This window comes from Hippopotamus amphibius, chromosome 1 (assembly GCF_030028045.1).
Source record: "Hippopotamus amphibius kiboko isolate mHipAmp2 chromosome 1, mHipAmp2.hap2, whole genome shotgun sequence".
Classification (NCBI taxonomy): domain Eukaryota; kingdom Metazoa; phylum Chordata; class Mammalia; order Artiodactyla; family Hippopotamidae; genus Hippopotamus; species Hippopotamus amphibius.
In genome coordinates this window covers 85,783,541-85,800,920 of record NC_080186.1, presented here as the reverse complement: position 1 = coordinate 85,800,920, position 17,380 = coordinate 85,783,541, and the positions used below count along the sequence as shown (strand labels likewise).

The window sequence follows — 17,380 nt, the reverse complement described above, 5'->3', positions numbered from 1 at the left end:
ATCTATTTTTCAACCAAATTAAACAAAGGTTAGGAAAGCAGAGTAAAATAGTATGATATTTTTCAAAATTGTTTTTCCTAACTTATTTTTAACATATCAACTCTGTAGTCTGCCATTATTATTTAAATCCATACCTTATACTTTTCCATTTGAATATGGGCATATGATTTGGAGGGACTGTAATAGAAAAGGAATAAATTCCATAAAGGATAGCATGAGGGAAATCAGGAAACCAGCTACTCAGCTACTTTTTTTTTGGTCCTGTATTGTCAGTCCTTTGCTGTCCCCATATCTGCGGTGACCTTGCTTCATACACTTTTGTGTGCTTGTGGGGCAAACAAGCTACAGGATGATTCCAAATCTCTCTAGGAGGCAGTTTTTCCTCGTTCAGCTAGGTATAACAATAGTGCTTCAATAAATTAATTTCGGAAATAGTAGTTTGCTGTGGATTTTCTTATCAATTTCATCAGGGTCTTAAAATTTCTCTACACAAATGTAACACCTGAAAATTTTATTTTAAAATGTGCTTGCTCATTTAGTTGAATTTTTAAGAAATCATATATTTATCACATTTAGTTAAGCAGACTCTCATTGCCTCTCAAATTTAATGAATTGTTGCAAAAGGATAATGAAATGAGAATGCATCCTTCTACTCATTTTCTAAAGTTTGAAAAATAACTATAAGTAGATAATTAGCTGCATGTCAAATCACTTCCCTTCTACTGATGTTAAAGAGTTTTAAGGGCAATTTAGAAAAATTAAAATAGAAATTCCAAGGTTCTAAATTTTGACTCTAAATCTTAAAATGAATGAAGTTCAGAGGATTAGTACTTAAGATTGCTGCCTCAATTATGAATTTTTAGGAATACATTAGATTGTGAAATCGGTGTCTACAACAGTACTTGTTTTTCACAATAAATGTTCTATAAGATTATTTTAAATCCCTTAAATATACTGTTTTTTGTGGCATATACTTCTTGACATTGTAGTTTTCATACCTCACTTTTTTCATAGTTACTTTCCATACATTTAGTTAAGAATGGAACTGACAAACTGAATTCCAGACTAAATCGAGTGACTCACTGAGAACAGAATGACTATTTAGATTTTTCTTTAATTGTATCTCTCAGCAGGTTTTTTATATCACCTCTCATTTGGAATACCCAGTTCTTATTCTACCATGATACACCATTTATACATCATATACTATTTGTGTTTGTTTCTATATTTTATTGAGTAGGCACAGTTCAAATCAAATTGACCAGTACTTATAACATAACAAAAAAATACACTGATATGATTCAAACAGCCATTATGAGGGTATTATGAGGGTACATAAAGTAACTTAGTAAAATTATTTAAATGACATCAACATTTATATTTTGTTAAATGCTACAGTAAGTAGTTTAAAAATTGTGAATGAAGAAGGAACATGATTACTTGAGTTAGTGATTATTTTAATAGGACAAATATTATTTCTACCACATCTTCACCTTGAACATGGAGTCACTAAAAGCCTTAAACTTTTGCCTTCTATAGGTATGTTGGAAGAGAATATAGACACATGTACACTAATAAATAATAAAGTATTGCATGTCCTCTCTCAAATAATGTATTTTTATGATGCATCCTATCTGTCAAATAGATAAGTAGTGATGAAGAAAAAATTTAGGTGCAGTCCTCATATTAAAGTCAATTATTAAGAAAAAGTGCATAAACTGAAATGTGAGATTGAATACACACTGTGTGTTATGTCGATTCCTTTATAAGTACATTAATCAAATGACTGAGATACTTTGGAGAGTGAGTGAGAACACTATTAATTGTTAACTCAATGCAGCAGAAACAAACCAGGACTATCCCAGGAAAACTGGCTTGTATGAACACCCAGTGTATTAAGCTCCCACTAGGTAAGGATTCAATTAATCAAACAAACATTGATTGAGCATTGATTAGAATTAAGTGTTGTTGTAGGCTGCTTCTACATACAACATGTCCTGAGAAACATTGTAGTTTCAGGAAATAATTCAAACCAAAAAGGAAAATTTCTTAACAAACTAATAAGGCATATGCATTTACATTAGCATCCTTAGACTAATAATCCAATCTTCATTAATTTTTGTTATTTGGTTTTGTAGGTGATTCGACCTTAGTACAAAGGATAGGATCAGGTAGGAGGAAAATGTAGAGTCATAATACTCCATACTTGCACAACACTTCAATGCTTTTTTATAATATCTCGCTTTAAAATGCTGATTGAAAACTACTAAGACATGTAAATTAGCTAAAGTTTTTCCCATTTTGGGCATGAGCAAGCCAAGGATCAAAATGATTAGAAAATCATAATTAGTTAAACAAACTCCTTTAGGCCTGGACAGTGTTAGGTGCTTTACTTAGAACTTGACTGATACTCAAAAAACTCTAAATAATTGTTATCACCTTCATTTTTTGTATGAGTAACAAGAGGCTTACCCAAGTTCATATGTAATAAAGGGCAGATCTAGAGTACAAAGCATTTAATTCCCATTATTTCACAAACTCTCACTGTCCCACCTAATGTTATAATTTATTGATACAAAGTCAATGTAAACTTGGGTTTTCTGGCTGCAGGCTCACAGTGTTACACTTTGTTGATTCAGCCACAAATACCTCAGTCACTGTACCTTACAACTCACAAAATGAGGTCGCTGTACCTCATTTTCGGTTAGATATGAAGCAACTTATTAAAATAGGTTGTGTAAGACAAACACATATGGCTTAGTCGTTGTCTTCATTTATGCATGTTACCAAAAAGCTTTTGTTTTTTCTTTTCTTCTTGCCATTGAAGGATTATTATACAGCCAGTACTCAGGATTCATGGGGCCTGAGATGATAAACTTTGGGTGCCTTCTTTGAAGAATTACACAAAAATACTACTACAAATTTAAATGCAAGGCCTTGGAAAGGGCCTGTGCAATTGAGGCCCTGAAGTTTAAGATTTTATCTAAAGTTTTATATTAATTAGGAAAACCTACACCTGATTTTGTGATAACTGGTCTATAAGTAAATTTAAGAATGAGTCTAGCACATTTATGATAGTTTGGCATACTGGTTAATAAGATCTGCCAGTTCACATGTCTAATCTAAGATATATTACCATGATAATGGATAGTAACCAATATTTATGGATAATAACCAATATTTAGAGCTAATACCTTTTGCAGTTCATCCATAAATAGAATATGGATTAGTGAATAGTTGTTAGATTGATGACATCTCACACTTGTGTTATTGTCCCAAACTTGTATCATCTTTGAATAAAATTTCTCCATACCACTCTTTTATTTTAAAACAATGTTATTGATAGTTTGTGAATACTGTTCATACAAAAGAAGAAAAAAGTATTTCTGAGAGAACTAAGATGTACATGAAAGATAATGCATTAAACAGTAATAAAATCAATAGTTTGTACCAATAAAATCAAGAGGGTTGCTTTTGGGTATGCAGACATAAATAATGTCTATTCAGGCTTCATTTGTGTCTCTCCTTTCGGTCTTAATGCAATGATTAATAGAAAGTAATAACGTCTTGATAGATTTCACTAAATATACTCAGTACAAAAGGGGGGTGAGGTGAATTGGGAGATTGGGATTGACATATATACACTATTGCTACTATGTGTAAAATAGGTAACTAATGAAAACCTACTGTATAGCACAGGGAACTCTACTCACTGCTCTGTGATGACCTAAATGGGAAGGAAATCCAAAAAAGAGTGGATATATGTATATGTATAGCTGATTCTCTTTGCTGTACAGTAAATCTAATACAACATTGTAAAGCAATTATACTTCAATTAACAAAGTACTCATTGCTGGCACAATGATGGATAATAAAACTGCAGGACTGGGTAAATTGCTAGATGATTTTCATCACAATATTTTAGTTTGTCTTAAAACTGTATATTAGTATCTAGAGTTTTAACACAAAAATTTCAGAGATTTGGGGCAATAACATTGAAATTTACTAAATTGCATGGTTGTTAAGATTATTTGCTATTAATTTTTTTAAATTTGTTTTTTATAAGTTCAAATGTATATACTCTTATGGACCCCTTACAGTGTAGAAGGATGGATTTTCATTTGTTTGAATCTTAACAACTTAAAAATATATTTTTTTTCATAAATATATTTGATGAGTAGTAGTATAAAGCAGTAATAGTATATCAACATGCATCACTTGTAAGAGCCATCATGGTATGAGTGAAAATTTAAATACTTGTTTGCTCCAAAGTGTAATAATAAATGAAATAGAATAAGCACACACGAAAAATTGATAGCTGAAGTAAAAAGGAAAATAAACACATTTTGGGGCCAGAAATAGTATAGAAATATTGAGCAGTAAACAGGGGACTTGGGCCACTGTCTGCTAGGCTCTTCATAAGCAATCAGGGGCTTCTGGGGAGTTTGACTAGTATGGGATAATAAACACCAAAAACATACATGGTAGAGGACTGGATTCACCTACCCCTGGTAGAAAGTTTAAAAAAAAGAATAGGTACAGGGCCAAGGCTCATGTGAAGCTGCAGAGAGAAGCAGAGAGCACTGTGCCCCACCGTTTTAGGCACGTGCCTAGTGGTCCAGTAACTTGCTTCTGTGTTATCTCTAAATATCACCTGGGGACTGGAGCCCTGGACTTCCAGTAAGAGACCTGGTTCTGCAGTGGGGCAAAGGGAGAGGAATGATGCTTGGTGGAGGCCACCACAGACTTGATGAAAGAAGCAAGAGGGTAAGTTCAAAGACAGAAAACGTTCTCTCAGAGTAAGTCTGGAGCAAAAAGTTCAAACCACATTAAAAAAGCTAATGCTGCCAGTGATAATCAAAAGACTCAATCGATAGATGATTTTATCCTAATGAAACCAAAAATAATACCGTAATCAGGCCTTTAAAATAAATAGACAAAAATAGTATCCATAAAAATAAGGTAAAATTATGAAAAAAAAAACAACAATGTATTTGGTATGAAAAATAGTTGATTGGAAATATTCACTGTAGTAAAAAATACCAGTAAAAAGTTAAATTTACAAATGGAGTAGAAAGAGATTGGTGAAGGGCAGCCTTAAGGCAGTTATGGTAGAGAATTTTCCGAAAGAAAGGAAAGATGTAAGCTCCTCAATTAGACACACAATTGTAATATTGTGAAATGCCAAAGATCTCAAAAGAATCAGCTTCCAGAAAAAGAGAAAAGAGATTACTTTAAAACCAAGCAACATTTAGAATGACCCCAGACTTTTCATCAACATTCATAGATGTTAGAAGCCAGGAACACTTTTTTTAAAGAACTAAGATAAAGAACTGTATTTATCCCTTAGCAATACAAACATGAGTAAAGGTATTTTAAGCATTTAAAACCTAAGGTGGCTTATTAGTCACTTTGTTATAAGAACTGCTAAAAGTTATGCTTCAGCATGACTGAGACAAACTTGGGATGAAAGAGAGAGAGAGATGTAAGAAATGATGAGCAAGAAACCAGCAAAATAGAGTGGCAAATAAAATTAATCATTAACTGTAAGGTAATGATAACAACTCATTTTGAGGTGTTAAAAATAAAGATAGACATAAAATTCTATATAAAATTGTCAAGGAAGGTGTTTGAGATGGGCGTGGGGGAGCACAGTGGGTATTTAAGGGTGCTAAGGGCCTTTTGTGTTGGGAGAAGACAGATACTTGATAACTTGAGAACATGTTTTTAAAAACATTGACATACCTATGATAAAAATTAAAAGCTAATCACAAAAAATACAGAAATGCAACCTGTAACTGCTGAACAATCATAGAATCAAAGAAGGGAGGCTGGGTAGAAAACTTAATCCAGTGAGAGACAGGAAAGAAAATATAAAAAACAAAAGAGAGGGTTCACAGGAAAATGGCAGAGGTAAGACGTGGAGATCACCTTCCTCCCCACAAATACGTCAAGAATACATCTACTTGTGGAACAGCTGCTACGGAACACCTACTGAACACTGGCAGGGGACCTCAGACTTCCAAAAAGGCAAGAAAATCCCCACATAACTGGGTAGAGCAAAAGAAAAAAGGAAGAAAAAAAGAGACAAAGGAATCAGGACAGGACCTGCCCGTCTGCGAGGGAGCTGTGAAGGGGGAAAAGTTTCCACACACTAGGAAGCCCCCTCATTGGTAGGGATGGAGGGGAGTTTCAGAGCCTCGGAGGAGAGGGCAGCAATAGGTGTGTGGAAGGCAGAGCAGAGAGATCCCTGCATGGAGGATTGGTGCCAACCAGCACTTCCAAGCCTGAGAGCCTTGTCTGCTCACCAAGTGGGGCAGGTGGGGGCTGGGCACCGAGGTATGGGCCTCAGAGGTCACACCCATGGAGATCACTGGGGTTGGCTGCATTAGGACAGCCTAGCGGGGCTAGTGTGCCACAGCTAGCCAGAAGGGAGTCTGGGGAAAAACCTGGGCCTGTAGGAGAGGCAGAAGACCTTTGTTTCAGGCTGCTTGAGAGGCAGCCCTCCATAGGAGCTTCCTGCACTGTGCACTCACAGATGGCACGGCAATGCATACACATGCACCAACACAAGCCATGGCTGTCATATCAGCACCCAGAGCTAGCCACTGCAGCTACCAAGGGTCCTGTGTGCAAGGCAGGTCACTGTCCACATACTCCTGGCAGCTGGTGCAGCCCGCCACTGCCAAGGGTCCTGCAATCCGGGGCCAACTTCCCTGGGAGAACGCATGGCATGCCTCAGGCTCTTCCGACTGTATGCTGGCCTCTGCCACCACACACACCCTCCAAACATTTCATCTGTGACTGCCATATCTCTTCCCCTCCCCTGGCCTGAGTGAGCAAGTGAGCCCTAATCAGCCACTGTTTTCGCCCTACTTGCCTGGGAGGGGAACAGAGATGCCTGAGGACAGCCCACACACAGGTGGGGCCAAATCCAAAGCTGAACACCAGGGGCTGTGCAACCAAAGAGGAAAAAAGGGAAATATCTCCTTGCAGTTACAGGAGCATACTTGAATAGACGACGAGTGTTGCTGCAATTGAGGCTGTGGACTTTGGAGGCAATTGTGGACTTTGAGGGCAAGCACACATGGGAGTAAGGCCAGATCAGAGTCTGAGCTGGCCCCACAGTGCCCACAGCAGGTCCAGAGACCTACCTAGAAGTATTAGAGGACTTCCTGGGTAAGCAGGGATTGGCTGTGGCTCACTGTGGCTGTGGCACTGACAGCAAAGGCCACAGGATAATATTCCTTTTTTTCTTTTTCCTATGTGTTAGGTTCTTTTTGCTTTGTTCTGTTCTTTTTTTTTTAACTTATGCTTTTAATTTTAATTCTTGCATACTTTTTCTTTACTTTTCCTTTTCATGCTTTTATTTTTATAATAGTTTTTATTTTACTTATTTTTTCCTGTTTCTACTGCGCTTTTTTGTTATATTGTGTTTTTTCCATGTGTTTTTTTCCTTTGTTTTGCTTTGTTTCAATTTCAATTTTATTTTAAATTATATTCTATATTTTTCTATTTTTATTTTACTACTTGTAGATTTATATTTTTCCTTTTGTTTTCATCCTTCTTTTGTCTTTACATTTCTTTACATACATATTGCCAACAAACACATGAAAAATGTTTAACATCACTAATCGTTAGAGAAATGCAAATCAAAACCAAAATGAGGTATCACCTCACACCAGTCAGAATGGCCATCAATAAATACTGGAGAGGGTGTGGAGAAAAGGGAACCCTTATGCACTATTGGTGGGAATGTAAGTTGATACAGCCACTATGGAAAACAGTATATAGACTCCTTAAAAAACCAAAAATAGAACTACCATATGACTAAGCAATCCCACTACTGGGCATATACACTGAGAAAACCATAATTCAAAAAGATACATGTACCACAGTGTTCATTGCAGCACTGTTTACAATAGCCAGGACATGGAAACAACCTAAATGTCCATTCATGCATGAATGAATAAAGAAGATGTGGTACATATATACAATGGAATATTACTCAGCCACAAAAGGAATGAAATCAAGTTATTTGTAGTGAGATGGATGGACCTATAGACTGTCATACAGAATGAAGTAAGTCAGAAAGAGAAAAACAAATACTGTATGCTAATGCATATATATGGAATCTAGAAAAATGGTACTGATGAATACAGTAGCAGAGCAGGAATGAAGACCCAGATGCAGAGAACGGACTAGAGAGCACAGGGGTGATGGGGAGGCTGGGACGTAGTGAGAGAGTAGCATTGACATATATATGCTACCAAATGTAAAGTAGATAACTAGTAGGAAGCTGCTGCATACATCGAGAGAGAAGCTCAGTCCTTTGTGAAGACCTGGGGGGTGGGAGGGAGGCTCAAGAGGGAGGAGATATGGGAATATATGTACACACATAGTTGATGCACTGTTGTACAGCAGAAACTAACACAACATTATAAAGCAATTACACTCCAATAAAAATATATAAAAAAAAGAGAGAGAGAATCAAATACAAAATACGGTAAGCAGAAAACACTAAGCGGAAAGTAGAAATACATACAAATAAGTAATTAATAACAATATCTTATATTTATTAAGTTTGCTTATTAAAACATAAGCAACTCTATTATGAATTAAAAATAAATACTCCAAACAGCTATATGATGTTTAGAAGAGAAAGACCTTAGCAGAAACCTTGAAAATAAGGTGGTTGAGAAAAGAAATACCATGCAGATACTAACCATAAATAGTTAATGTAGTGATACTCGTATGTAACAAAAGTGGAATTTTAGGGAAAATGTATTAATGAAAATAAAGAGAAAAATAATTAATGAAAAGAAGAATAAATACCTTAAAAATATAACATTTATGAACTTACATATACATTACAATATGGCCTTACTCAAAATTTGTAAGATTTATTTGAATAAAGTTTATTAGGTTGATTTAATACATTTATAAAGGTTCCTGTACTCAACTAATACAGAGTGAGTGCCAACTTTTCATGAACCTGTGGAAGGAATATTTATCAAAACTGACCATGTACTAAGAAAAAAAAAGTATATATATATGTGTGTGTTTGTATATATACATGTATATATTGTTTCCAAATAAATACATACAGGCTGCATTTTTTTTCCACAACACAACTAAATTAGAAATCAAAATCAAAATATTGTCAAAGTGAAGGCAATAGCAGCAAATTTAAGACACATTTGTAAATAATATATGGGTTAAAAAGTTTATCATAATAGAAATTATAAAATGTTTACACCTGAATGAAACAATTTCCACTGACAACATGTGAAATTCAGCCAAAGTCATTTTTACATGAAAATTTATTGTGTTAAGTGTATATAACAGAAAAGATAAAGATTATGTATGAATAAGCAGGTTTAATTTCAGCAGATAGAAAGAGAGGAAACAGGTGGAGGAGGGATGTGGTGGTGATAAATTCTGAAAAAGTAGAAGAAAGGAAATGAAAATAATAGAGAAATAATGAAATAGAAAATGAAAGCAAAAATAATGAAAACCTGGCTCTTTGAAAATAGTTTAGTAAATGATTATCTGGCATATAACATAACGACCTGTACATTTCACTTCTGGCTGCCTTCTAATTACTGTTTTTTTTAATTATTTTATTGATCTGCTTATAAGTAGTTAATCATTACTGCTGTTTCTAGAAAAATCGTATTAACAGTCAGTTGAAGCTGATAGGATGGGGGATGACCTCTCCAGCCTACCATGTCTCCATCACTCCCTGTTGCCTCCCAGCTCTCCTTTTGTCCCCAGCAAGCTGTAACATGGATTGCCTGGCCCCTGGCAGCTTTATTTTCCAACTCCAGCATTGAACACATATTTGAGTGACTAACTAGGTACTAGGCAGTGTCTGGGTGCTACGGATACAGTGATGAACAAGATAGGAATGATATTAGCCCTCAGGGAGCTTATTGCCTAGTGAGAGAGAAAGACAATTAGGAGGCAAATTACAATGAAGTGCTGAGAGGGGGGCATTCAGACAGTAATGTGAGAGTCTAGCAGGGAGGGGAAGCTGAGTTGAGAAAGTAAAATTTAAACTGAATCCTGAAAGGTGTTCATCAAGTGTGGTAAAGTCAGGAGTGGGTGAGAATTCAAGGCACAGAGAACAGCAGGAGCAAATCCTGAAGGCAAATGAGTGCTTGTACTGATTAGTTTGAACCTGCATATGATTTTGGACCAGTAAATCTGCTCATAACCAAAGCACACACACCTATGTTTTCAAACTGTATTTTGTCAACTTAACCATTTAATTCAATTGTAGCCTTAAATCACAAACAGAACATATAGTTTAATCATAAGAAAAATATGAACTATAATGTAAGAATAATAATTTAGGAATCGGTTCTGCTGTCTATAAAATGAACAATCATACCTAGCTTTAAAGATTTTTAGGGCTGGAGATATAAATATTAAGCACCTAGGAGAGTGCCTTATAAAGAGAAAGCATTAATCCCAGGAGCCTATCATCATTGATTTATTCAATCTTCACAATAAATTGTTGAAGTAATTATTACTCTCTTAATTTTAGAGCTGACATTTAGAGAGGTGAAATCTTCTGCACAATAACGTGTCATTTTTTTTAAGATTTGTTATCTTTCTTCCCTTCTGAGATAACTTTTCTTCCTCACCAGCTCCAAGAGCACCATGTATAAAAATGAATCCTACACATGGACAGATTGCATTGTAATAATTTTTCTATATTTAAGATATATGAGTACCGTGTTACCCAAGGAACTACTTACTGGAATGTCTGTGTTTGTCTTACTCATGCTAGTGTCTAGTGCATAGTGGGTACATAAAGATATTTAACAAATTAAGGTAGAAATTTAATGGAACAGAATATTCTGATTTCAAATTGCACAGTATTTTTACCATGCCAGCGATGTCTCACAATAATATCTATTTTAATAAGAAGAAAATAATGAAACATTTTTTAAGAATCACTAATGCATTAATAATTTTGATAACTAGAAGTTTGCCATAGCATGAAGTTTTCCTTATTTCTGATGTGTTTGAAACACAGTTCCCACTTTTGGTGTCCCTTGTTTAATTGTGGTGAAGAAACTGTCAGATAGTCCAAGAATATTTCTTTTCGAAGGATGAGTGCAGTGAATAGTATGTACTCAGTATTTCCTTTGACTTCTTTCACAAAAGGAAGCAAGATACAAAGAAAATTACATAGACGCGTCTCCTAGAAGGCATGTAATTTGAGGTAACTTACTTTTGGATGCACAAATAACAATCGCTCTCCATTCAGGCATTCAAAAGGTAACCAGACTGTCATATTGCTAATTAAATAGCTTAAAGAAACTGAAACCAGCAAAATGAAAACCAGTGTATTATTTTTATTAAGATTTCTCTTAGACCTACACTGATGAAATAATCTCTCTTTAGAAATGACCCGAAATTATGTTTTATTCTATAATAAAATCAAGTTAAATACTTGCAAAAATATAAGACTCTTATGGGATATTTAGAATACAACTAACCTTTTATAATATATCCTTCAACTAGTGGAGATATTCTGAAATTTCCAAGAATATTTTATTTGTCATGATTTCCCTATAGTTTACGTTTGCTATTGCTTGGTTAATAAGAGCAAATAGAGTAATTGAGGAAACATTATAGCTACCAAATATTTGTGTTTGTTTTCATTATGTACCATTTTAGAAAGTGAGAAAGATAAAAATGAGAAAAAGTACCCTCAAATTAGAATTGGTAAATATCTGCATTTATATGTTAGGTCCTTTTCCATTTAGAGAGCACTACATAATTGTTACAAAATTATACTGTTTCTGTCTCCAGAATGTGAAGAGGCTTGGGGGAAAATCACATGGCCCCTCTCTGTCTCAATCTTTCCATTTTTAAAATTAGGATAATTTCTCCCTTGCCTCAAAATAATGTGAAAATGATGGGGGACATGCTAGCAAAGTCAAGATGGAGTGATGAAGGAAATGCACTTTCCAGATGAGTGAAAGGTCAGAAATCACAGGATGATTATGCAAGGAAATCTATTTAAAATTCTCCTCAGGAAGCATTTTATTCACTTACAAATAACCTGTAAATAACCATCCTTTTGTATCACTGAGGAAAAACCCAGTGTGTTACTCATTTGTTGAAGCCCATCACTGAAGTTCAGGAATTTTGAAATCAAAATCTTGTTGGATGGCTACTATGTGGTACACTTCTACTGTGCCCTGGTATTTATTACAGATGGGAAGAAAAACCCTCAGATTAGCTTTACATGTATTAACTCATTCAATTCTCATAGGAGGCCTATGAGACAGGTGTTATTAACCTCACCTTACAGTTAGAGGAGACTGAAGCATGGAGATGTTAAAGGACTTATTCAGTACTGTATACCATGAGAATGATGGAGCTCAAGACTCAACCCCAAGAGTGTAATTTTTAAAGCCAGACCTCTAAACATATTGCCCTTTGTGATGAAGTTTACAAAATTTTATTCAGATGTTCACTTCATCAGAAAAACAACCAAGGTTGATTCACCCTACTAGAAAACTAAGGGGGGAAATCCAGTGCCATAGTAAGTTACAAATAACAGAACAAAACATTGACCCATCTTTAGTCTATGAGTGAGTCCATTTTTCCTCACCTGTTCAAATTACTGTTAATTACATTCATTTAGTTTTTAATTTTAATTTTGAATATTTTTCTTTTCTAAAATTTCTTTTATATTTTTTAAACAAATTCAAGTTTCCTGGTGAAGTTCACATTCTGATGTATTTTTTGAACATGTTCATTACAGTTATTCTAAAGTCTATCTTTGGTAACCATACTTACTGGATTATGTATGCATATCTTTCTATTTTCTGAGTTATTGACAGTTCTTAGTTCTTAGTTAATGACAGGCCTGGGCTTTTTGTTCAAAAGCCAGGCCTTGTATATGAAAATTTGTAGATGTTGCAGTTGACTTCTTTTCCTCCACAGAAGGTTCACCCTATCATTTGGTAGGTAGACAGGAGTGAGACCTTACCACCTTCATCTAAATCAGGGGCTGAGCTGACTCAGGCTAGGTTACCTGTCTCCATCTGAATTGCCCCACTTGCAGAGTATAGCCCTCCAGAAGTTTCAGCTGTATGCCAAGGTGTTTACTAGGACTTTTTCTTCTTTAGCTACTCTTGTACTCCAGTTGTTGTTTCTTCTGGCCTATCAGAGTGCCGAAAGCTCCCTTCTGCTTTATAGACATTTGTTTTCTTTATAAACATGGCGTCTCTCTAGTCCTAGAAAATTAGCTAAAATCTCTCTTGCTGTCTCTTCTGAGCTATGCTGGTCTATCTACAAGATTCCTCACTCTGGTAAGAAGTAACCAGTTCCCTTAGGGTAAAAGTAAACTGTCCTAAACTGTCCTTTCACTTCTCTGCTGTTCCCTTTTTTCTGAGATCTTGGCTCCTCTAGTCAGGTTAACTTCAGAGGCCCTCCAGTGCTTCCAACATATTTTTGAAACGTTATCCTTCAAAAGCTAATCTATCATAACCAGAAGCAGATATCATAAGTTATTTACTGAATGCCCATGTGCCAGGTTAGTGCTCACTGCTGGTTATACAATGGTAACATGTTTCTAAAAATATTTAAAACAAATAGTTAATAAGTTATAGGTGTGTGTGTTTATATATGACATATTCTCTGACTGAAGAACTAATATTCTGCTGACTAACATGGAAACGTGACACACATGGTAAATGGTTTTGTTCATAGCATACAAAGTATGATACCAGAGCTCAGAGGAGGAGCATTTAACTTGGTCCAGACTGTGAAGCAGGGAAAGTGAGTTAGGAATGCTTCCTAGAGGAGGTGTGACCTTAGACAGGAACTTCAAGGACTGAAAAAGAGTCAAGCATATATTGTCATCGACTTGACCCAATGTAACTTGTAAGTATGCTATGTTAATACTTAAAATGTACTGCTTATTTCTATTAAAAGCACAAATGGATTTGAAACATTAAAAATATGTTTGAGAATGTAAAAGTTAGCTTAAAAATTTTTACCATGCCAATTGATTTCTCCACAGGTATTCAAAGCAATGAATATCCCACAAATCAGGAATCCTTTTCTGCGTCCCCCAGAAAAAATGCCTGAAGCCTATTCTGCAAAGATTGCTCTTTTGGGTGCTGGGCCTGCAAGTATAAGTTGTGCTTCTTTCTTGGCTCGATTAGGCTACTCTGACATCACTATATTTGAAAAACAAGAATACGTTGGTGGTTTAAGGTAATGTCTACATTTATTTCATGTTCATAGTGTCAAAAATGGTGGGGTAAAACAAATGAGTATTGTTGGTTCATAATCGTATAGGAACTTTGGGCTCACAGATGGTATTTTAAGTGTTTCTTTTCCAAATGCTCAAATTTTGATTTCGTTATTCCCTTTAAATTTGCAGTTGGCTTTAAGCAATATTTATTTTAAAATTTCTCTGTCTAGTTCTGTGAATTTAAGAGAAATCTCAGCAAAATATTTTATGAATAGAGGAACCAATCATACGAAATCTTGTTTTAGTACTTCCCTGGTGGCCGAGTGATTAAGACTTCACCTTCCAATGCAGGAGGTGTGGGTTTGATCCCTGGTCAGGGAGCTAAGATCCCACATGCCTCGCGGCCAAAAAACCAAAGCAAAAAAAGAAGGAATATTGTAACAAATTCAATAAAAACAAAAAAAAAATGATCCACCTCAAAAAAGTCTTTAAAAAAATAAAAAGAAAGCTTATTTCATCCCTGTGAATCTTTCCTTTAATGAAGATATATATGTGAAAATTATACAAATTAGAGATGGGGAAACCTACCTCCACAGAATATTGGACAATTCATTTTGTTGTGTATATAGACGTGTTGTCCTGGTCACATGTTTTCATTCTCCAATCTCTTAAGTTTTGCATTTGATTACAATTATGTTAGAGTCTACTAAAAATGTTCCATTTTAATGTATATTTATTCAGGGTTTATCTCATAAATACTGTATTATTATTTGCTATTAACCAGCATCATTATTATAAACCCCAATTCAGTCATATAATCATTGATTCCCATGAGGATTCATGCATTGAAATGGAAGATATTCACTTTGTATCTGATTTTCGAAAAGTCATAGCCAGCTTAGAAATGGAGTTCATTTAAAATAAATGGGAAGTTGTTGTATAACAAAGGGAGTCCAACTCGAGGATGGAACATGCCTTAGAGGACTGGGATGGGGAGGGTGGGGGGGACTCGGGGGGGGAGTCAAGGAAGGGAGGGAATACGGGGATATGCGTATAAAAACAGATGATTGAACTTGGTGTACCCCCCAAAAAATAATAATAAAAAAATAAAAATAAATATAAAAAAAATAAAATAAATGGAACTCAAAAAATAAAATAAAATAAATGGAACTCTATAGAATATACAGTGGAGAAAAGGCAGTCTTGTCAATGAGTGCTGTTGGGCAAGCTGGACAGCTACATGTAAATCAGTGAACTTAGAACACTCTCTCATGTCTTATACAAAAATAAACTCAAAATTGTTTAAAGACCGAAATATACGACATGACACCATAAAACTCCTACAAGAGAACATAGGCAAAACATTCTCTGACATAAATCTTAGCAATATTTTATTAGATCAGTCTCCCAAGACAAAAGAAATGAAAACAAAAATAAGCAAATGGGACCTAATCAAACTTAAAATCCTTTGCACAGCAAAGGAAATCATCAACAAAACAAAAAGACCACCTATGGAATGGAAAAAAAATATTTGCAACCAGTGTGACCAGCAAGAGCTTAATTTCCAAAATATGCACACAGCTAATACAACTCAATATCAAAAAAATAACCCAATTAAAAAATGGGCAGGAGACCTGAATAGACATTTCTCCAAAGAAGACATACAGATGACCGACAGGCACTTGAAATGTTGCTAAACATTGCTAATTGTTAGAGAAATGCAAATCTAAACTACAATGAGGTATCACCTCACAGTGGTCAGAATGGCCATCATCAAAAAGTCTACAAATAATAAATGCTAGAGAGGGTGTGAAGAAAAGGGAAGTGTCCTGCACTTTTGGTGGGAATGTAAATTGGTGCAGCTACTATGGAAAACAGTATGGAGGTTCCCTAAAAAACTAAAAATAGAGCTGCTGTGTGATCCTTCAGTCCCACTCCATGTATTTCATTTAGGATCATAAAGACATAAAATTTAAGTAGGGACTGGAGTTTCCTTAAGACATTTGATGTAAAAATGAGAAAGAATTTGGATGATAAGTTGATAATATTACTCAATTCATTGTTTTTTTCCCTAAATGTGTCACTTTGTATCAGAAAATCATTGATTATAAAGATACAGCTATTTGCAGTATCTTTTGATTTACTTAGCATTTAAGTTTTGTATTGTTTTTAAATACAGCATTAGTGATTCTTTTTATTTATTTATTCTTTGTTCTTTTTTATTATTTATTTACTGGTTGTGTTGGGTCTTCATTGCTGCGTGCAGGCTTTCTCTAGCTGCAGTGAGCGGGGGCTACTCTTCATCGTGGTATGTGGGCTTCTCATGGCGGTGGTTTCTCTTGTTGTGGAGCACCAGCTCTAGGTGTGTGGGCTTCAGTAGTTGTGGCACGTGGGCTCAATAGTTGCGGCTTACAGGCTGTAGAGCGTAGGCTCAGTAGTTGTGGCGCACGGGCTTAGTTGCTCCACAGCATGTGGTATCTTCCCAGACCAGGGCTCGAACCTGTGTCCCCTGCATTGGCAGGCGGATTCTTAACCACTGCGCCACAAGGGAAGTCCCAGCATTTAAGTTTTGATGGCTACTGAACTATTTTTTAAGCAACAAATTTGTCATGTTTAATAATCACAGAAAATGAGTTTAATCAAGTTGTGACTAAAATTCATGCCCCAATTTTTTTTTTATATTTTATGACATCCGTAAATATGTGTAAGTAAATATATATATATATATTTTAATATTGGTCCAATGACAATATGCTAAGTCCCAAATAAGCTATTGTTAATATAAAAATATTAGACTGAATCATCAAGCAATAATATCACATTAGAAGACCCTTTAGAGAGGATATGAAACATAAACTGAAGAATAGCCTGAGTGCCAAGAAATAATTATTTTTCTATATTGATGTTTCACTACTATGAGTGAAACACATATTTTAGGTATTACACATATTTTATACATTTTTTTCCTGAAAAGTAAAGTACCTAATATATTATTTTGCTGGAATTATTTAGGCTTTCTATTTTTAATGGCATTTTATCACAGCTTTATTAATTAGGAAAAACATAATCTATTAGCAACATATGTATAAACACTGTACATTTTTTTTCAATTATACACATCAAGGAATATGTGAGCTAATTTAAAAAATA

The 17,380-nt window shown here is 35.0% G+C and overlaps 1 protein-coding gene across 3 annotated transcripts in view; it reads left to right on the top strand.

Moving 5' to 3' along the window:
* The window catches only part of DPYD (dihydropyrimidine dehydrogenase), an 807,016-nt gene that overhangs the window by 223,016 nt on the left and 566,620 nt on the right, over positions 1-17,380 (top strand). For all 3 annotated transcript variants that reach the window (XM_057718457.1, XM_057718467.1, XM_057718475.1), the window contains exon 6: positions 14,054-14,250. In XM_057718457.1, coding sequence (XP_057574440.1) covers positions 14,054-14,250 — 197 coding nt within the window. The remainder of the gene's footprint in view (positions 1-14,053; positions 14,251-17,380) is intronic.